The following is a 22,034-nucleotide window of genomic DNA, read 5'->3' as shown; positions in this document are numbered from 1 at the left end:
AGCCAGTGAATGAGGTGGACTAAAGTCTTATGCATTAGTCAACTTTATTCAGAGCATCAGACAATTTATGGTCTGAGGATTAAGAATGATCACATGAGTAACTGATGAGTTCAAGCTGTATATATAATCACAAGAACAAGCCATACATGACAGAACCATGTTTTTTCTATATAGACATATTAAAGATAGTTTAAACATTTAATTGAATAAAAACAGAACGCAATAATGAGTAATCTGAAGTTAGCCCACCCGAGAGGTGCACAAAACACATATTTCAAAAACAATTTATGTTTTGAAGAAACAGGTCTCAATATTCTTGTCTTGTTTTTTGGAGTATTTTCACAAGCACTGGTTTGACATTCTCCTCACAGGACTCCATTCCTGGACTGTTTCAACACCTACTATTAACTGCTGTTAAGTATTGATTTATGTGCCTTTAATTGTATTTTTGAATTTTATAGGAGCAGTTAAATAATCAGAAAATGGAAGAAACGGTACAGCAGTATGAGAGAGTATGCAAAGGTCAGAACCAAGTTCCTCTTTCTAGAACTAAATTGACTGTTAAATAGTTGCAATAACAGTTAACTTTTTTCTTTAAAATGTTCAAATGATGGTATCCAAAGATGTTATCAAAGGTAAAAAGCATTCTGCTGAATAACTTTTAAAATTAAAATTGATTATTAGAAAAACAATAAGTAATACATATTCAGTGCAACACTGATTTCTTGGTAATGGTCTGTACACTTTAAAAATATTTTTACTAATTCTTTGATAATTTCAAACCATATATTTTGATCATTTTCACCCTCCTCCCATTTTTCAGATTCACCTTACCTTTCCTGTCCCACGCAACTTCTCTCTCTCTCTCTCTCTCTCTCTCTCCCTCCTTCCCACCCTTCCTCCCTCCTTCCCCCTCATCCCCAACCCCTTACCAGTTTGTGGCCTTCCACTGGAGCAAGGCTGCTTTAGCAGGGGCTGCCCTCTCAGAGAAAACTGACCTTTCCTTTCCCAGCAGGTTAACGGTTGCCAATAGCTTCTCAGCTGTGTTTGGGACTCTGTCCCATTTCCCTCTGCATGCTGGTATTAGCTCTGACTTGGTTTTGCACGTCTTTGACATGATGTCACTCTGCCGATTCTGCAGTAATCCCTGAGCTTGCAGGGTCGGGGGCACCTTCCTGTTCTTTCTCTTACTATATTATCTTTGTACCTTTGTTGAAGAATAACTGTAAATGTGATAATTTGTTATCTGGTCATTCAATTCTGATTTTTGATCTATTTATCTTCATGCTAGCATGTCACTGTTATGGAAACATTGTGATGTGTTTTAAAATTGGGAAGTGTGGGTCCCCCCATTTTTGTGTTTCATTTGCAAAAATGTTTTGGCTCCTTTAGGTGCTGTGCATTGCCACATGAATTTTAGGATCATTCTGTTCACTTCTACATAAAAGCCATGAGTAATTTTAGTAGTGATTGTGTTAAAGCTGTTCTAACTGGGAAGATTGATAGTTAACAAACTCTTTAATTAATGCTGGATATACCTTTGTATTTATTTAGGTCTTAAGTTTCATTATTTTTGTATGATTTTCAGTGTACACATTTTCTAAATTGTTTTATTAAAATTATTTGGTTCTTTGTGATATTTCGAATTGAACTATTAACAATAGTTTTTGTTTTTTTCTCAAACATTTAGATCTAAGTGTAAAAGAGAAGGTGATTGAACACATGAGATTGACATTAGAAGAGCAAGAGCAAACTCAGGTAGAACAAGACCGAGTGCTTGAGGCTAAGTTAGAGGAAGCTGATTGGCTAGCCAAAGGTAAAATGAGACTGCATCTCAAAACATACTTTCTTGTTTTAATCTTCTTGGATTTCTTCCTTTTCAAAAGTAGTGTAGAGTTTATAATAATTCATAATTTTTGACACATCTTTTCCACTGTGATGAAAATTATTGTTTTCTGAGTAAGGTTATATATCATAAAGAAATAAGAATACTGCATCATGGGGTAGAGAGAAGACTCAGTGATTAAGAACACTTGTAGCTCTTTCAGGGCATCTAGGTCCAGTTCCCTACACTAACATGGTGGCTCTACCTTCAGTTCCAGTACCTCTTTTAATTTCCGTGGGCAGCAGGCATGTACATGGAGCACATACACATATGTAGACAAACACTCATCTACATCAAATAAAAAACACATCTATGAAGAAAAAACAAGCTTTGATTGATTTGTGTCTGCAAGCTTTTAGCATTAATTTGTTTATCTCAGTAAGTACTGATCCATTGCTGTCAACAGCATCAATTTTTCTAACGTGTGTAGGAAGTTACAATATTTAATTAAGCTAGTTATAGTCTGGTACAAAAGGGAAGAAATGTATGTACTTACTTCTATGGTATTTTTTACATATAGTTTTGTGCATTTGCTTAGTTAGCCTAATTATTTGCATCTGAAGTGCTCTTGATGAGGACTGTGATATATGGCCTATTTGTGATTGGATGTTAGTGCTATGATATGAAATGTAATTGGATGAAGTTCTTCATACTTTTCTAGACATTTTCATAGATAGGACTTTTTCTTTAGCACTTCAAGAATTGTATCATGTAATTTCAGATTAAAATAATTTATTCTCAGTACTTGGAACAGTAATCTTTGGGCACATGAGAAATCCCTGTAGTTTGTCTTCACTAAGGAATGGTGAGGGTAGCTGCAGAGATAACTCAGAGATTAAGAACATGTTTGGCCATTGTAGACGACCCAGGTTTGGTTCCCAAAACTCATGTGGTGACTTACCACCATCAGTAACTCTAGGTCCAAAGGATCCGATGCCCTCTTCGGACTTCCTTGTGAGATATATAGTACTATGTATGTACATATAAACAAATAAGGTAATCTTAAAGAATTTGGTGAGACTGCTTAAAGTTCAGCTTTCAGAATAATTTTAGAACCACCTTGGTCTGTATTTTGGGCTCTGCTGATTTTCATTCCCTCCCTTCCTTTCTTCCTTCTTCATGTATAATTGCTACATTCATAACATTGTATCTACTTTAAATTAGAATTGGATACATGGAAAGAAAAATTCAAAGATCTGGAAACTAGAAGTAATCACAGGGCAAACGAAGACCCCGAAGATGACACAGACATACTTAGGAAGAAGATCAGTAAGCTTCAGGACGAGCTGCAGGTATCATTTCTCTCTCTCCCTCCTTTCTGTCCATTGTATTTCTGTAAGAGAACTCAGCATTTTGTATTTTATTTCTAGTTTTGTGGGTGAAATAATACATGGTGATTATTAATGTAGAGAAGAAACTTTGAACACAATTTGGAAATATCCTGGGGAATTCCCAAGACATAATTTATTATGAGTCAGTGAAATCACTGTGATTGTGTCCTCAATTTCATGTCTTATATGTGTAATTAACTGTGTGTGATTATCTGCTTGTGTGTGTGCTTTTGTACCACAGCATGTGTGGAAGTCTGAGGACAGCTTTCAGGAGTTGTTGAGGCAGAATCTCTTGTTTCTGCTGCTAAGCAGCATCTTCAGGCCTGTTGGTTCATTAACGTCTAGTAATTCTTCTACCTCTGCCTCTCCCATTTTGCCATAGAGTGCTGGGATTCCAGATGGATGGACGCCACCATGTATATTTTAAAGCATGGGTTCTAGGTCTATCTTTGAGGTGACAGGCTCTTGCAGCTAGTAGTTTTACCTACTAAGCCCACTCCCTGACAGTGTATATGTAATTTTTTAAGTTACTGCTTTTGCTGTCTTTGTATCTATTTTCAACTCCATTTCTTACCTAGAAAATATTGCTCTGAAGAAGACAGCCATTGGGAGATTTATTTGATTGGTAACTTTCCCCATGTTTGATTATCAAATGGAAGCTATATATCTAAACATTGAAACATGAAAATATGATACATAAGAGGATTAATTTTATATTTATGTACACCCTTGTTCAGGTTTAATGTACTATATGTAGAATACATTATTTGGGGAACTAATGCGTTTTCCATGGGATTTAACAACTACCAGAGGCTAGTGTGAAACTCAATTTATGTTTGATGACCTTGAACTTTGATCTTATTGCCTCTATCCCCCAGATGCTGGGATTATGGGAGTATATGTGCCTCCATGCTTAGTTTTGTATCTAAGGTTTTTTTTTTTTTTTTTTAGATTGTTGTTTTGTTTTGTTTTTTCCTATTTGACACAGGGTCTCACTATGTAGAGCAGGCCATCTTGGAACTTACTATGTAGACCAGGCTGGCCTTGAACTCACAGAGGTCCATCTGCCTCTGCCTTCCAGGTGCTAGGATTAAAGGCATGTGCTCTGTATTATTTACTGAGAATAACAGGAAAAATAACTTTTCTTTGACTAATTAAATATAGATTATAGAGTTATTTCAGCCATATTAAGATTGTTGATGTTTGCATTTTTCTGAATTATTGTAATCGGCTATCTTGCAAACTTTAATTCTGATATGGAGTGCTGTTTTGGTTTTAGAGTTTTCATTAGATTTTCAGTGTCTAAAATTAGATTGCCATGAGCACAAATATCTATAGAATTCAGTGTGAAAATCACTTTTATATATCTATTCAGAACCTCTATTCTGAATGTTCCTTTAATAATTATACAAGTTATTTGTCATTTTGTGTTTAATTTTTGGAACTATACATTTTTAAGTGACACAGACCAGGTGCTTACACCCCCCCCCCCCCCCGTAGGAATATTTGAGTCACTGTAACTCTTACAGAAATGTCAGTTGTTTAGTTTGACTTAGGCTCATTGATGAAGGAATTTCATAGCAAAATACTGTTTTATACGTGAAAGTAAGGCCAGTTAACATTTCTTTTTAAAATCTGAAATTAAGTTGATATTGTCCTTATTTACCAAAAAACCCACTTGTTTGATGTTTTTTTATTTAAAGGTGAAAGTGGATGGATTGTGTGACAATATTAACCAAAAATTACTACTTTGCCATGTGAAAATAACTTTTATCATCTTTACTCAGGAATCTGAAGAGAAATATAAAGCTGATAGAAAGAAGTGGTTAGAAGAAAAAGGAATCCTTACCTCTCAAGCCAAAGAAGCTGAGAATCTACGAAACAGAGAGATGAAAAAATATGCTGAAGACAGGGAGCGCTGCTTAAAGCTACAGAGTGAAGTGGTTAGTAGCAATGGTTCTTAAATATATTTCATATTTCCCCTAGGTTTCTTAAAGTTGCTCTAATTCTTTTTGTGAGCAGGTTGTCCTTTTGTAAGATATTCCTGCTCCCCATTTGACCATGACATTCACTCTTGTGTTTTCCTAGCTTTTCTCACTTCATTTTGCCACTTGGGAAATGCCTGATTGTATTTCCCTGGTTGTTAAGGATATTTAGCAATTGTCATGTTTACTGGTCATCTATATTTCATCTTTACTGAACTTTGTGTCTCATGAGCTCAAGTGGGGCTTGTTTAATTTTTATTTATTTATTTATTTTGGTGTTTAATACTTTGAGTTTTTTATAGCTAGATAGTAATCCTCTTGTCAGATGTATAGCTAGCTACGATTATATTCTCTCTTCACTTTATTACTTCCTTAATCGTATAGAAGCTTTTTACTTTTTGTAATCCCTTTTGTCAGTTCTTGATATTTTCTGAGCTAATGGAGAAAGACTTTGCCGATTGCTTATTTTGTAGTGTTTTTCTCCAACAGTTTCAGAGCTTCAGGACTTTTGGTCCACTTTTGTTTTTGTGCATGGTGAGAGAGATAGGAACTTTGCATTTCTATTCTGTGTTTTGCGGTCCAGATTTCCCAGCACCATGTCTTTGTCCATTGTATTTTGATATCTTTGTTGAAAATTAAGGACTTTGTAGCTGTGTGAGTTTAAGTATGTTTGTTTTGTGTTCTCCTTTCTATTCCCTGTGGAAATACATGTTTGTTGCTATGCCAGTATCATGCTGTTTTTTATGTTGGCTTTGTGATATGACTTTAGATTGTGATGTCTCCAGTATTATTCTTTTGCTCAGGATTGCTTTAGTTATCTGGAATATTTTGTAGTTCAATGTGAATTTTAGGATTGATGATGTTTTTTTTTTGTTTTTTTTTTTTTTCCTATTTGTGAAGAGTATCATTGGAATTTGATGGAAATTGGATTGAAACGGAATTATTTTTGGTGATTTGGGCATTTTACTATATTAATTCTGCTGACACTTGGACACAGATCTTTTTGTGTTCTCGTGTCTTCTTTAGTTTCTTTCTTTGGTGTTTTGGAATTTTCATTGCAGAGGGCTTTCACTTCCTTTATTAGCTTTCCTTTTAGGCATTTTGTTTTTTTGTTAAAGCCATTGTGAATGGAATTGTTTTTCTGGTTTCTTTTTTTTTAGTATATTTATTATTGGTATATTCAGAAGCCACTGACTTTTGTTCATTTTGTATGTTGCTATTTAGCTCAAAATGTTGATTAGTTCTAAGACTTTTCTGTAAAGTTTTTATGTACAGAATCATATTGTTCACTAATAGGAATAGTTTGGCTTCTTCTTTTCCTATTTTCATCTATTTATTTTGGCATATTGCACTACAAAGTCTAGTCTTATGTTGAGTAGGAGTGGAGAAAGTGGATACCATTGTCTCCCTCTTTGTTATATCAGAAATGTTTTGTATTTCTACCACTTAATATAGTGTTGGCTATAGGTTTATCATGTGGCTTGTTGTGCTAAGGTATGATCCTTTTATTCCTGATTTTTATCGTGAAGGTTGAACTTTGTCAGAGGTTTTTTTTCTGAATCTGTTGAGGTAGTCATGTGATCTCTGTGTCTATTAGTGTGATTTATTGCATTTGTTGATTTTCATATGATAATCTACTCTTTTATCCCTGGAACTGATCCTATCTGGTAATGGTAAACAATCTTTTTGATGTGTAGTAAAATTTGGATTATAAATTTTTTACTTAGAATTTCTGCATCCATGTTCACCAAGGAGATGGTTCTATAATTTTCTTCCCCCGTGTCCTTGTTTGGTTTGATGTGAGTGTAATGCTGGCTTTGTAAATAAGTTTGACAGCATTCCTCCTCTTTCTGTTCTATGGATAGTTTAAGGAGCATTGGTATACAAATGTGCTCTGTCTGTCTGCCTGTCTCTCTTTCTGGCTTTCTTTCTAGGTTTATGAAGGCTGGAGAGATAGCTTAGCCATTAGGGCACATACTGCTCTTGCAGAGAATGTGAGTTCAAGTCCCCAGCTCATAACTCCCTCCCTGAGGTACCTGTACTCAGGCATACACACATACATGTAGTTAAAATATTTTTGTTTTGTGTGTGTGTGTTTGCTTTGCCTGGATGTCTGTATGTGCTCCACAGGTGTTTGTTACCTGTGGAGTCAGAAGAGGGTAACAGATCCCTTAGACTGCAGTTAGTGATAGTAGTGAGCCACCATGTCAGTCCTGGGAATGGAATCTGGGGCTCTGTCACATCAGCAGGTGCCGTAACTGCTGAGCATCTCTCCAGCCCCTAAGTGTGAGTTCTTATAAAAAGTTCTGTTACAATTCAACTTTGAATCCACCTGGGCTTGGGAGTTTTTAGTTGGGAAACTTCTTATTATTGCTTAACTCTGATTGTTTATTATATACTTCTTATATTTATTTTTTAATTTGTTTTTATTGTTTTATTTCTTAGGTATCTGAAAATGTTTCCATTTACATATTTTCCAATTTACAATATAGTTTTTCAAAGTATGCCTTAGTAATTCTATTTCATTGATGTCTATTGCATTACCTACCTTTTCATTTTAGAATTTTCTCTTTTGAATTTGTGTTTTTTTCCCTCTAGTTTGGTTAGTTACTTACGGGTTTGTCAATCTTGTTTATGTTGTCAACTCAGGTTGCATTTGGCACCCCTTTTCTCCCTCTTGTTTTTTCCACCCTCTCTTCCTTTCTCCCTCCTACCACTTCTTTCTTTCCAACAAGGAAATAACTTCTTTTATTTTTTAATTATATTTTATTTATTTGGTGAATATGTGTAATTGCATGGTGTGTGTGTGTGTGTGTGTGTGTGTGTGTGTGTGTGTGTGTGTGTGTGTGTTTGTTTGTGTGTGTGAGAGCGCGCGAGTGCATGCGTGCTCACACATGCCATAGCTCATGTGTGGAAGTCAAAACATCTTGAAGGCATCCACTCCCTACTTCTATGATATAGATTTTGGAGTTTGCATTCAGGTCATGAGGTGTAGCAAACCTGCTGAGCCATCTCCTGGCCTTAGTTTTGCTAAGACCTTGAGGTGTATCATTGAGTTTGGAAACTTACCTGTCTGTCCGTCCGTGTATCGGGAATTGACCTTAAGGCCTTATACATGCCATTTTGACAAAGATAAGATAAAATCTCAAAGTAGTTTTAATTTGCATTCCTTCAAGTGTCATGATCTTGTCTGATACTAATTCTAGTCTGAACTGTAGGTTCCCCCAGCTTGCAGATGACAGTTGTATGGCTGAGCTGTCCTTCACAGGCTGTGCAGCAGATCCTGTTCATGCTTCTAGGTGATCTTTTATTGTCCTCCTTGATGATCCTTCGATGGCTAAGTTCCTGATCTCCTCATACCTTTGGATAAGTTGGTTGATACTGGTCACATTCCTCAGTGGTCCTTGAGGTTGGAGTCCCCTAACTGCCATCTGTATTCCACTGTAGATGGTGATTCAGACTACATTTCTACCTTGCTGGATTCTGTGTCTTCCTGATTCAAAGTTTCTTTTCTTGTCCTATAAGCCCTGTTTCAGTGCGTAGCTTGTGACAGTTGTTCTGGTTCCCAGATTATAGTTCAGAGGGGGCCTATAGTGGCCAAAATGTGGACTTACAGGGCTTTTGAAAACTGGTTCTTTTGTTATTGCTTTGGTTGTGTGGCAATAAGAGGAGAAGGTTTTAGCACTGCCTCCCTTCCTTTGCTGATGCCATTGATACTTTCCACAGGACTTTTGACTCCTTTTTCTCTTCTTTAAAGTGCTTGCTATAGAAGGTACAGTGCAGTGTCTGAGGCTATTTTAAGCTGTGGCTCTGGCCCTCGTCTCCCTGTATTCGCTCTCACTGGAAGGAAAGGCCTTTTTCTGTTCTGCAAAGATTTCTATTTCCTTTGCAATAAGGAAATAGTGTTGACTTCCCTCTTAATGAGAGCTGCTCCCACTGTCTCCAGTTTTGTCCCTGGAAATGCTAGCAGTTTCCATGTTTAGATTTTCTTTAATTTGACACAATCTTTCATACTTACTTGAACCCACTACAAATTACTTTAAATGTTCATTTTAAATGTTCATTTTTTTCTTCTAATTAAATTGTTTTTACTATTTTTATTTTATGAGTATGGTTGTTCTTCATGTATATCTGTGTACTGTATGTCTGTGCTTGGTACCTGCAGAGGCCAGAGAGTGTCTTGGATCCCCTGATTCTGAGCTACCCCATGAGTTCTGGGGATTAAACCCACCTCCTGTAGAAGAGCAACCAGTGCTCTTAACTGCTGAGCTGTCTCTTTAGCTCCTTATTTCATTTCTATGTTTAATAACTGTGAGGTGTGTCATTTGTTTTACTGTAATTTTATTCTTCTCTTATTTGAATGTTGTTGGAAATAATGTTATATAAAATGCTATGGCTATAATTATTTATTGAAAGAAATTGCCAGTAATCTGATTCTTTTGAAGGTGGGCTAAGGACAAATGTGACATGAGGACATTCATTTATTTTGAGTCAGGGTCTCACTATGTAGCTCTGGCTGCCTGGAACTATGTAGACCAGGCTGGCCAGGGAGTCACAGAGATCTGCTTGCTTATGCCTCCTGAGTGTGAGTGTTAGGATTAAAGGTGTGTATTTAATAGATAAAATGAATATTTAATAGATAAAATGTTATTTTGTATTTTGTAAGCATTTCGTCCATACATGAATGCATAGTATATTCTATATTCACCATGTTATATTTAATAAAAAATTTATAACATTCTTAGATTCATTATAAAGATTATGTTAAAATTTTTAATTAATTTTTTAAGTTAGGAAATAAGGTAACAGGGTTCTATTCTAGCATTTTCATGCCCATGTGATTGTATTTCAGTATCGTTTGTGCTTGTTGACTAGGAAACACTGACAGCACAGCTGGCAGAGAAAACTGATGACCTTCAAAAGTGGAGAGAGGAGCGGGACCAGCTGGTCACAGCTGTGGAGGCGCAGATGAAGGCGCTGCTCTCCAGTAACAAGCATAAGGATGAGGAAATCCAGCAGCTAAAAAGGACTGCTGTAGAGAGCGCAGGGATGGTCAGTGCACTGTAACTCTCTCTATACCTTCTTGTTGAAATTATTTCCCAAGTATTTACTCAGTACGTCCCAAAAGATTCAAAAGCTTGAACATTTTAGATGTTTTTCATGTTTTTTGAATTTTCAGAGTTTATTATTATAGTTGATTTATCAATGGTCAAAACTTAACACTTTCTCTTAATAGTTTGTTCGTAATTCCCAAATTAAAGTAATTCAAAAGTCTACGATTTAGGATTATCTTAGTCTGTCTTGAAATTGTAGGAATGTGGTTTAGCATAAAGTTTTGGTGTCACTTGAATAATTGGACCCACCCTTAATTAAATTTAATTTTTAATAAAGAAAAAATTGAAGTAGTCTTATTTTAGCTCTAGCTGTCCTGGAACTCATAGAGATATACCTGCCTCTGCTTGATGGTATGAGTCTTAACTTGCTAAGCCACCCTGATAACCCACCTATAGTTTATCAAGAATTATTTTTATCAAAATTAGCATTCAAGTTCCAGCTAAGTTCTGATTGTGTCTTTTAACATAGCTAGGTGTGTCACTCTGTTTAGAAAATAAAGGACATGTAGACATGACACTGCATAGGTCCGAAGATAACATTGGGGTCTCAGTTCTTTTCCTTCCAACATGGCTTCCAGTGATTAAATTCGGGTTTTGAGACTGAGTTGCTTTAATTTTTATCTGCTGAGCCACTCTACCAGTCCTGTTCTTTGTTTTTTGCCTTTTGTGACTTGAGTCAGTGTCTTACTATGATTTTGAACTCATGATCCTCCTGCCTAGTTTTCTGAATGCTGATTATAATCATTTACCACTATGTCCAGCTAAAAATGATTCTTGCAGGCTTAACCAGACAGTTATGACAAGTAAGAGGCAAGTGAGGTCAGTCTTTCAAATCTCACAAGAGGCTAGTAAGTTGCCCAGCCTTTCCCTAGTCTAAAGATGAAAATGTTGAAGGAAGGAGAAGTTTTTTATTGAAGTGTGCATTTCTAATAATTACTCTGTGCAAGTCCTTTTTAATCATTCTGTGTTAGGTGTTTATTTTCTTATTAAAAATGAATTTTCTTTCTTCAGGAAAACCAAACCATGAATCTCAAGCCTGAACATAATGGTTCTTTTGATCTTGGTGGAGTTGAAACTGAACCTCAATCAACCAGTTTTGAAATGTCTAGGAATGCAGCAGAGGTTGGTATTCAGCAATATAACCAGTATTTGCTCTCTTTACCTGGTATTAATCATAAGCATTTGAAGGTTTAATGTTACCAAGTTTTACAGGTACCTTGCTACATATTTAGCTGTGTATATGCTCAGCTGTGTGAAGGAAATTTAGAGGCGCTTGAGAAATTGACCTCTAAACTACATTTATATTTACTTAGTTTAGTTTCTTAAAGCCATTTTTGGGTGGGCAGTATGCTTGCCACACGGTACATGTGGAGGTCAGAGAACAACTTGTCGAAGTTGATTCTCTTCTTCCACCTTATAGGCAGTGGTGACCAAGCTTACTGGCTTTTACTTCCTCTTTAAAGTGTTATTGATGGTCAGAAAATAGAATATCCTGTAAAAGATAAAATAAAGGTCAATATTTTTTTCATAGTACTTTCTTTTGAAATTCTATCCATTATAATAACTACCACCGGTGTTGGAGAGATGGCTCAGAGGTTAAGAGCACTGGCTGCTCTTCCAGAGGTCCTGATTTCAATTCCCAGCAACCACATGGTGGTTTCCAATCATTTGTAATGAGATCTGGTGCCCTCTTCTGGTGTGCAGGAATACATGCAGGTAAAAGGCTGTATTCATAATAAATAAATATATCTTAAAAAAAAAATAACTACACCAACATTTAATAGCCACATGAAATTATTACGTTTGTGTTGGGTTTAGGGTTTTGTGTTTAAGACAGAATTCCTCAGATTGGATTACTAAATACATAAATACTCTGTGCCACCTAAAATATTTTAATTATTTCAATTTATTTTTAAACATTTATTGAGGCTACTCAACATTGAGAATTTTGCTAAACACTGAGGGCACAAACATAAATAGACATGATTGCCATCTGCAAGGAGGTGGGAATATTGGAGACAAGTTCCTATTGTAGAGTAGTGTGATTCCCGATGGGAGCTTTGTGTTTTGCCTGGGATGTTGTGGGGTAGAACACGGTATCGTGCTGTGCTTACAGGTGAACAGAAAGGAAATAGAGAATGGGAGAGATGCAGGGAAAATAACATTCTAGTCTTGATTTTAGTGACTGGTACAGATAGTTTATGAAATAGTTTGAAGTTGATCAATACAGAAAGTTTTTTTTAGATTTTTTTTTTATTTTATGTGTATGGGTATTTTGTCTGCATGTATGTCTGTGTACCATGTGCATGCCCAGTGCCCACAGAGGTCAGAAGAGGATATCGGATCCCCTAGAATGGGAGTTACAGTTGAGAGGCACCATGTGGGTTCTGGAGATGAAACCTGAGCCCTATGAAAGAACAAGTGCTCTTAACCACTGAGTCATTTCCTCAGCCCCATGCAGCAAGCTTTAATTTTTTCTTTTTATTAGAAACAAGCTTCTTTTACATGTCAATCCCAATTCCCTCTCCCTCTCCTCCTCCCCTGCTCCTTTATCCCCTGTTCTAATTTGTTTTTTGTAGTGGCATTTCTATGCAGATATCATTATACTTTGTTCTTCCCCTCCTCCTTTACAACCCTCTTCTATTCCTCCTGCTCTTCTCTTTCTGGTCAGATATGATGAACATTTCTTCCCCCATAAATTTATATACAATGTCTTAAAATCTCTTGGTTCCAGTTTCCTATTGATAATTCTAGCAGGTATTGTCTTCATGGTTTTGAAGGAATCAAATTTGGCTTTCTCTGTGGTGTGTTTTTTACTGTTTGTGTTAGGCCGAAAGGCCATGTGACTTATTTTGCGTAGTGATAATGAAAAAGATGCATGTGTGACCTCTGACTGTTGCCTGAGCTTCTCATAGTAGGTGGCTCGATTTAGGTTTGGGACCTTTTCAATAGGGAAAGTGTCCTGAAAGCATCCCAAGGGGGTAAGGGAGCAGGATAGAATGTGACAGTGCTTCCAGTGATTGCACTTTAGAGAACCATGGTGTTTTTCTATCACCTCTGGTAGCCATGGAAACCACTAAAGGGAAGGAGAATGAAAGACTCCTTTCCTAAATGGAAAAAGTCACGAAGAATTTGTTGCTAGAGTTAAATCTATTGTAATTGGGGTGCTTGTTTAAAATACCAAATTCTTCCTTGGAGGTTTCTGACTTGGCGGGTTTGTGATAAGGTCCATAATCCTTTAAATATAAAGCTCTTAGGATGGTAAAACTTTGGGTAATGCTGATCACTTAAGTTGCCTCCAATTTATTTGTTGATACTAGGGAGTGAAACCAGGTCCTTGGTCTATACTCTGACCCTATTTTTCACTATTTTAATACACCATGCATACTCTGGAGAGTATAGATATGTCAGTCTTCTGTCCTTGCTGTTGTCTAGCACAGCCCTTTTTCTTTCTCAAGTCATCGTCTTGAACAGCATTTGAAAATTTTTTTTTTGCCATTTCTAAATCTGTGTTACAAAGATAAATAACCCTTTCTCCCATTTTTATTTTGTTGTAGGATGGATCTGTAATTCTCGACTCTTGTGAAGTGTCAACAGAAAATGTACAAAGCACTCGATTTCCAAAACCTGAATTAGAGATTCAGTTTACACCTTTGCAGCCAAACAAAATGGCAGTGAAGCACCCTGGTTGTCCTACACCGGTCACAATTAAGATTCCCAAGGCACGGAAGAGGAAGAGTAATGAAATGGAGGAGGTATAGTTGCCTGATGGGTAAATTTAGCAAGCAAATGTTGTTAATAGGCTTAGCTGTAGTTAAGTCTGCTGCCCTCTTCTGTTCAGAACTCATTCTAGAGACTCATGTACACAACTTACGGAATATTTTCTCTCCTGTAGGGATGATACAGGAACTTCATAGTCCTCAGAAAGCTGTGCTTTTATTAGTTCATTCTTTACTTCATTTCATCTGGAGTAGGTCAGATAATGATGAATTTTACCAGACACTTATTTTAGTATACCAGTTTGTACCAAACTAGTTACATTATCCCCAGTGGGATGGGAAATGTTTGATAAAGAAATGAGAGAAATTGAAATGACAAAATTGCTTGATCAGTGTCTTTGTTACTGAACTAAAATCTTAAGTCTTGGAAAATTCTTTTTCCATCAGCTGGTATTAGGATTTGGACCTTCATATGGTCGGTAAAAAAAGCTCTTGCCACTTGTTAGTGCAGCTTCTTAGAAGGCAGTAGGACTGCCAGACTTAGTATTGCATCTTAGCCGCATTGTGTGGTGAGTCACACCAGCCTTCTTCTGATCCTTAGTTCTCTCTGTAGTAGTATATTGATGTTTTTCTTTCTGTGGAAGGTACATAATAGATGGTAATATTTACTTTTAAAGTTACCTGTTTTAAGCTTAAAATGTTTGGTAAAAAAAGTTCCAGCATTGCTACTGGTTTTTGGTCTCACACTGCCTTTGTTCAAGAACAGTTATCCTAATTAGTAATGTAGCATTTTCGGACATTCTTTTTGAGTCTAAAGAAATTAATATCAAGGAAGTAACCAGTGCCAAAATTTATTACTTCTAGGACTTGGTGAAATGTGAAAATAAGAAAAATTCTACACCCAGAAATAATGTGCACCTCCCTGCTTCAGAACATAGAAATTCCTCTGTCAAAAAGGAACAAAAGGTTTGTCCTAGGTCCAGTTATTTCTGTCGTTTCCATGATAAAGTGGGAGCTTAGATGTAAGATACCAAATTTTGAGTAGTAGTTTTCCAAAATTCAGTTGTGTCAATTGCAACTCAATTTCTCTTCAATTTCTAATCCCTGTAATCAACATTTGACTATACCTTTAGCATTTGCCCTTTAGTGGTACTTCTTCTTGTGTTCACATCTACTTACACTAGCTGTCAGACTCATGTCATTGGTTAGCCCTTTGATTTTAATCCACAAACCTAATTCCAAGTTCCTTTAATTAACTGTGGCCATAACTGTTTCCATGTAACATTTTTCATTATTAGTGACAGAAAGTATTTGTTTTTTTTAGATTTCTTTATGTCCATCATCTAAGAAAACATACTCTTTACGGAGCCAGGCACCTACAGCTAGTGCAAACATAGCCTCTAAAAAAAGAGAGGGAACACTACAGAAATTTGGAGACTTCTTGCAACATTCTCCAACAATTCTTCAATCAAAAGGTTTGTGGAAAAATTATGTGACCTTTTTAATAAGTGTAGAGTGCTTCCTATTGCCTAGTTGCATATACATTTAATAGTTTAATAAGTCTAATGCCTAGAGCAGGCAGGCATTGTCTTCCTAGATACTGTGGGAAAAATCAGATGAAAAGACGATGTTCCTAAAAAAAAAAAAACAAAAGACGATGTTCCTAGGTGTTCACTATGTATTGGAGTAGAAAGGCTCACATTTAGGTAACCTATGTAAATCAAGCAGGCTGTTGAATATAGTAGAGGTAAAATAAAGTGGTTGGATAGTATTGGAGGTCAGAGAAAGCCAATTATAATAATGAAGGAACTTTGAGAAACTTAGGAAGGAAATGGGATGTGTGCATAGAAATGTGGGGTTGTACTATTTGACCCTTTGGAGGTAATCACTGTTAGTATTGTAAATATTAACTGATATATATATATATATATACATATATATATTCATACCAATTTGAGGAAGGGTTTATTGACGTAACATTTCACATCACAGTCCATCACTGAAGGATGTTAAAGCAGGAACTCATACAGAGACCATGGAGGAGCAGTGAGCTATAATGTGCACATGTTACATATCTCTGTTAAAATATGTACTATGAGTTATATACATATGTATGTTCATATTCACTACAGGGAATAGTTTTAATGCTGGTAGATTACAGAACACTATAAAATGTACATGTAATTCTAGATGGGGGAGAGTATAAAGAGGTTTTGTGGGATTTCCTGAGTGGTAGCAATAGCATAAATTGGAGACCAGAAGTGGGCGAGATGGAGAAGGAACGACTAGAATCATAGTTGAATCAAAACAGAAAGTGCTTTGTGGAGGCTAACCAGAGGTTGTCAAACTTTCTTGGTTCTGTGCCTTTTGTGTCTCAACAGAAATTTAAAAATATCTAGTCTACTTCTTAGAATGTGTCCACTGTTAACTATGTAGTGTATGTGTTTGTTCATGGGCATAAAGCATTGGTGATTAAGTTGTTACTGAATATTCTTCATGGGTGTCTTGATACACGAGTATCAAAGTGAATCTACCATATTTATTTGCTTTATTTAGTGTTTTGAGTTTTTGAGACAGTGTCTTCCTGTCTAACCCAGGCTAGACTGAAAAATCAGGCTCCTCTTGCCTCATTCTCCCACCTGCCAGGAATCTAGGTACCTGTGTCATGCCTGGCTTTACCCCTTACTTTTAATGCAGCTTCCCACAGATAGACCCTGCTCTGGGTAGACTCCCAAGTCATTGCAGATGCTGGGGGTTCACTGATGCTTCCTTGCTTTTCTCCCCTCTCTGTGTTAAGTGTTAATTGGATTTGTTTCTTTATCAATTATCTATTCATGTCTTGTCACCATTTGTATAGTACACTGTTTTTCTTCTTGATTGATTTCTATTTTTTTTTCATTAAGAATTTCAAACCTTAGTTTGAAAAATTAGAAAAATTAGAAAAATTAACACAAGAATTAACATTTTTTTGCTTGCAGCAAAAAGGATAATTGAAACAATGAGTTCTCCAAAGTTCTCAGCTGTAGAAGTAAGTAAAGAAAATGTGTCTCAGCCAAAAAAAGCCAAACGGAAATTATACAGAAGTGAAATTTCATCTCCCATCAACATATCTGGCCAAGTGGTAAGCTAATATTTTAGTTCTTATCAGTATAAATCTATACATTTTCTTTTTAATTCTCAAGTATTTGTAACAGTTTGAATTTTATGATTTTAATTTATTTTTAAAAAATCATTTAATTTTTAGCATGTATGGGTGTTTTGGTTACAGTATATCTATGTACCAAATGAATTCCTGGTACCTGTGGAAGTCATAAAAGGGTATTGGATCCTGTGAAACTGGAGTTACAGATGTGTTTGAGCTGCCATGTGGGTGCTGGGAATTGTACCCAGGTCCTATGAAAGAGCAGCCAGTGCTCTTAATCTCTAAGCCACCTTTTCAACTCGAGTGCTTTTAATTTCTTCTCTTTAGCTCTCTTAGACAGATGTTATACTTTTTATCCCAGATATATATTAGCCTTATAGTAACTAAATATAAATACCACAGTAGTACACACACACACACACACACACACACACACACACACACACACACACACACACACACACACACGTATTATGCAGTGGTAGTTGAAGTTTCATCAGAGTAATATATTTCCATCAATAGAACACAACAAATGATTTATTTACTTCTAAGAGCTATTCTTGTGTTATCATTATTACAAGAGTCAAATATGGATCCATGTACCTAATAGAAATATAAAATTGATATTTCACCGTTTTCTCTTACCTTTCTTCTATAAGCCTTCCTTCTAGGTTTCTGATTTCTTCTTGTTTAAAATTTATTTTTATTTCATGTGTATGAGTATTTTGTCTATATGTAAGTATAAATATGCACCGTGTGTGCAGTACCCTTGAATGCCAGAAGAGAGCACTGAAACCCCTGATACTGGAGGGTAGTGAGCTGCCATGTGGGTGTTAGAAACCAAAACCAAGTTTTCTGCAAGAGCTGGCTCTCTAGTCTTGTTTGTGCTTTTGGGAAAGGTTTTCACTATGTCATCCACAGTGGCCTCAAACTTTTAGTGTTCCTTCTGCCTTAGCCTCCCTGTTGCTGGCTCATTGTAGTGTGCTCTCACACCTGGCTGGGATCGTTGGCATGTGTGCACACACCTGACTTCCATTAGGCTTTTTAAAGAAAAGGAGGTTGTTGTCACTCTGATTCATTGTCCTCATGAGAGCTAAAGCAGGAAGTTCTCATTTGCTTAGTGGATGAAAGTGTAAGTAGAAACGTAATTAATGGATTTCAACAGGAAGTGGCCAAGACAAATAAGAGTGACCCGCTTTTGCAATAGTAGTTAACAAAGCTAGGGCTGATGTCATAAGCCAGAGTTAGAACATGCTATTTCATGTAGTGTTCTATTAGTCTTATTTTACCGTCTGAGTAGTACAGTTTCTCCTCTTTGCTGAAGAAAGATATCTATGTCTACAGATTGTTTTTGCTGAGCTAGAGCATAGTGTACTTCCCCCTTTTGTTAGACCTTATTGCTGTGAATGGTCATTTCCTAAAATTGGTTTGAGGCATTTTATGTCCAAATATTTTAGTAATTTCAATCTTAGATCTGCCTTGGATTCAGCAGACTATAGGTTGTTTTAATTCTTGACTTAGGTAATGCTGAATGAATCTTTTACAAAATCTGTAATTCTTTGACATGCATTTATTTAGGAGATGAAAAATGGAATTATAATGGTGTACCATCACTCATAAGCAAATTACTTTTACCTATATTTGAAAAACTGTTAATTTCAGATTTTAATGGAACAGAAAGTGAAAGAAAGTGATCATCAGATTCTCAAACGACGACTTCGAACAAGAACAGCTAAATAAATTGCTTTGGGAGACTGTTTCAGTGTCAAGTTTTTATTCACAATCATTGTAAATTGTAAGTTTTAAAAGTATATATTATGCATTAAATGCTGCTGTATAGATTGGCATTTTATATATATATTTAATTCAATAAATGTATCAACAATATACTTTATAAGGCTCTTAAAATTTTTCTTTATTGTGTGTGTGTGCTTGCTTGCTTGTGTACTCTCACATAGCACACGTATAGAGGTCAGAGGGCAAACTAGTAGGGATCTAGATAGAACTTGATGCTCTCCTTCTCCTTTTGCTACATGGGTCCTGGGGCTTGAACACAGATAGTGAGTTACACTTGGTAGCAGGTACACACACACACACACACACACTGGTCTAAAGTAATCTCTTTGTTTGGATGTTTATGCCATGTTAATCTGTGGGATGACAAGTCCTCTCCTTATTCCCAGTCACAGGTTCCCTCTCATCATGTTTGGCTATTGGTGAGGGTTGGGGGTAAGAGCAAGACTCTTCTCTTCAGGGCAAGGGAACCCTGACTATGGCTGTATTTGCATTGCTTTGGGGCTTTACTGAAGCCCTTGCACAGGGATAGGTCTCTCTGAGTCCAGGAACAGTCCAGGAACTGCTTGATCTTGTAAGTGCAGGACCTCATTTGTCAGGAGTGTGAGGCAGGGCAGACAGGAGCCTGCATGTCCCCCACTCCGGGGTGCTGGCTGGGTGTACCCCACAACCGAAACCTCTACTACAAGTTTGGCTGTGGACTCCTTGCATAGTAGGGGAAAGTGGAAACTGTAGGAACCCAGTAAGAAGCATCGAGCATAGTAGCAACTCAGGAACCTGATTTTACTTTTTGATTTGGGAAAATAAACATTCTGAAGCAAACAAAATCAGCGTTCTCCTTAAAATTCAGGTGGAGCAGCGCTGCTTGCTAAGAATGCTGCTGTCAGCACTGGGAAGGGTGCCCAAGGCAGAACCAAAGTAGAGGGCAGATAAAATGGGGTACAGAGATAGAGTGAAAGTTTTCTTACTAGTTAATTTGATTTTTTCCTTAAGCCTTTTATTTTATAATAAAATATAAATATTACTTACAAAAACATAGGTGACCAACACTTTTGAACAAATCTTAACTCCAATGTAGTGTTTTGCACATACTAAAATCTCTAGTTTTTCAAAACATGTAACTCATTAAACTAATTTAGATAGCCAGGTAAGCTAATCTTTTATGAGTGTGAGCTTTCATTTTGGGTTTCTGAACCTGAGACTAAGGTAGCATAGCCAATTTTGTATGTACAATAAAGTAGTATAACCAGTAACCAGTAAGTGGATTGTTTTTGGACTGTAGTTGGCTGAAGGTTTTTTTTTTTTTTTTTTTTTTTTTTTTTTTTTTTTTGAGATGGTGTTTCTCAGCATAGTCCTGGCTGTCCTGAAACTCACTCTTTAGATCAGGCTGGCCTCCAGCTCATAGAGATCCACCTACCTTTGCTTCCTACTGAGATTAATGGCATACACCGTTAATGGCTGGGGCTAAGTTTTACTACATTTGATGTTTTTGGTCATACTTTCTATGCATATCAAAAATATAAATCCATGTAAAATAAATGGATTTTGTGGCACAGGCTTAGCATAATTAAGTTCTATGTGGAATTTAAATTCATGTACAAAGTTTCTGTGCTAGTTTGGCAATATGCTGATTAATGGTTGCTAATCCTGTGAAATGATAGGGCAGGCAGGCCAGCATCCCAGTAGTGTGTGGCTAAAGAATACATATTATATATATACTAAGATGTCCCCTGTGTTGTCACCTCATATATTATTTATTTTAGGGTTCTAGTTCATTGATTACCATTTATGAAATTGTTTGACAGTGAATATCCATGAAGGCACCAAAAAAAAGTCACTGTTGAGGTACAACTTAATCTCATTTTTCCCCCATCTCTGTTCCTGCAATGTTCCCTTTCCACTCAGCTCTTCTCTTCCCCATTCTCATTTCCTCTCTTTTCCTTTACTCGAGGCAGAGTATCACTATATAGCCCGAACAGCCTGGATTGGAACATACTGTCCTCCTGCCTGTCCTGTCTCAGCTTCCCACACGATGTATTGCTATGCCCAACTAAGATGGTTTCTTAAAACTAACTATATGGAAAATTTCAGACAAACTACATATTGTTAGCTGATGATGTATAGTAGACTAGGGGATCTGTTAGGTCCCCTTCTAGACCCAGTCATATACATGCTGTCTGTAGTAGCTTTGTGATGTACTGGCAGAACTAAGTAGTTATGACAGAAACCCTATGGTCTGTAAGGCTTAAAATATTTACCATCTGGCCCTATGTAGAAAATTTGCCAGCCTCTGCAATTGGCAATCCAGCAGAGACGCCAGTTGCTAAGTGTTGCTTATCCAGGACAGTGCCAAACATCTTGTGTTCATTACCAAGCAGTCTCTGCTGCCATGTTTTGACATTGCCTTCTGAATTAAGAGGTAGGATTGACAGTACCCATGATGTATAGCTTGTATACTGTACATTTACTATTTATTTATTTTATTAAACAAGTGTTTGGTACTTACATTTAAGAGCAAATTCTCAAAAAGCAAGAGAAAGGGCTCAACAGTATTTTTTCAAACTAAAATATCATTAAACTTTTAATGGCCATTAGTAATATTTGATAATTTGCAAAATCTTTTCATAAGATGTAGTTGGAAAACTCTGCCCTAAGGCTCAGCATTACCTTGCAGTGTGTGTGTGTGTGTGTGTGTATGAGAGAGAGAGAGAGAGAGAGAGAGAGAGAGGATGTCCTCTCTTAGAACAACTCTAGGAAGTTGCTTCTCGCCTTGGAATTGGAAGTCATGTCATTAGCCCTGGGACCAAGTGGCTCTTCTGGCTGAGCCATCTCACTGACTTCAAACATCTATGAGTTTTCAAGACATACAGAATTGCTGGTCCTCTTTTAGTTTACTTGATAAATATCTGCTTTTTAACTAGATCCTTTAGTGAGTGATAGGTATGGTTTGGAGGTGCATAGCTCAAGGAGTAAAGCTACCTAAGAATACAAAATGCAAAATTACAAAAATACAAAAATACAAATCTCTTAGCCCTGCCCACTCCTTCCCTCCCTCTCTCCCTCC

General features: G+C 36.6%; 1 protein-coding gene across 4 annotated transcripts in view; it reads left to right on the top strand.

The window, feature by feature from the left end:
* Kif20b (kinesin family member 20B) overlaps window positions 1-19,068 on the top strand; it is a 50,896-nt gene extending 31,828 nt beyond the window's left edge. For 3 of the 4 annotated variants that reach the window (XM_027406359.2, XM_035441878.1, XM_027406360.2), the window contains exons 22-32: window positions 462-522; window positions 1,691-1,816; window positions 3,050-3,177; window positions 5,004-5,159; window positions 10,077-10,253; window positions 11,327-11,437; window positions 13,873-14,070; window positions 14,899-15,000; window positions 15,359-15,509; window positions 17,013-17,155; window positions 18,839-19,065. In XM_027406359.2, the coding sequence (XP_027262160.1) occupies window positions 462-522; window positions 1,691-1,816; window positions 3,050-3,177; window positions 5,004-5,159; window positions 10,077-10,253; window positions 11,327-11,437; window positions 13,873-14,070; window positions 14,899-15,000; window positions 15,359-15,509; window positions 17,013-17,155; window positions 18,839-18,916 (1,431 nt within the window). In that variant the 3' untranslated portion in view covers window positions 18,917-19,065. Of the gene's footprint in view, window positions 1-461; window positions 523-1,690; window positions 1,817-3,049; window positions 3,178-5,003; window positions 5,160-10,076; window positions 10,254-11,326; window positions 11,438-13,872; window positions 14,071-14,898; window positions 15,001-15,358; window positions 15,510-17,012; window positions 17,156-18,838 lie in introns of all 4 variants that reach the window. The other variant, XM_035441877.1, reaches the window with a different exon arrangement.
* The last annotated feature ends 2,966 nt before the right edge of the window (window positions 19,069-22,034 follow it).

This window comes from Cricetulus griseus, chromosome 3 (genome assembly GCF_003668045.3).
Source record: "Cricetulus griseus strain 17A/GY chromosome 3, alternate assembly CriGri-PICRH-1.0, whole genome shotgun sequence".
NCBI classification, from domain to species: Eukaryota; Metazoa; Chordata; class Mammalia; order Rodentia; family Cricetidae; genus Cricetulus; species Cricetulus griseus.
The sequence above is the reverse complement of the archived record's forward strand: the minus strand, read 5'-3'. Positions and strand labels throughout refer to the sequence as shown.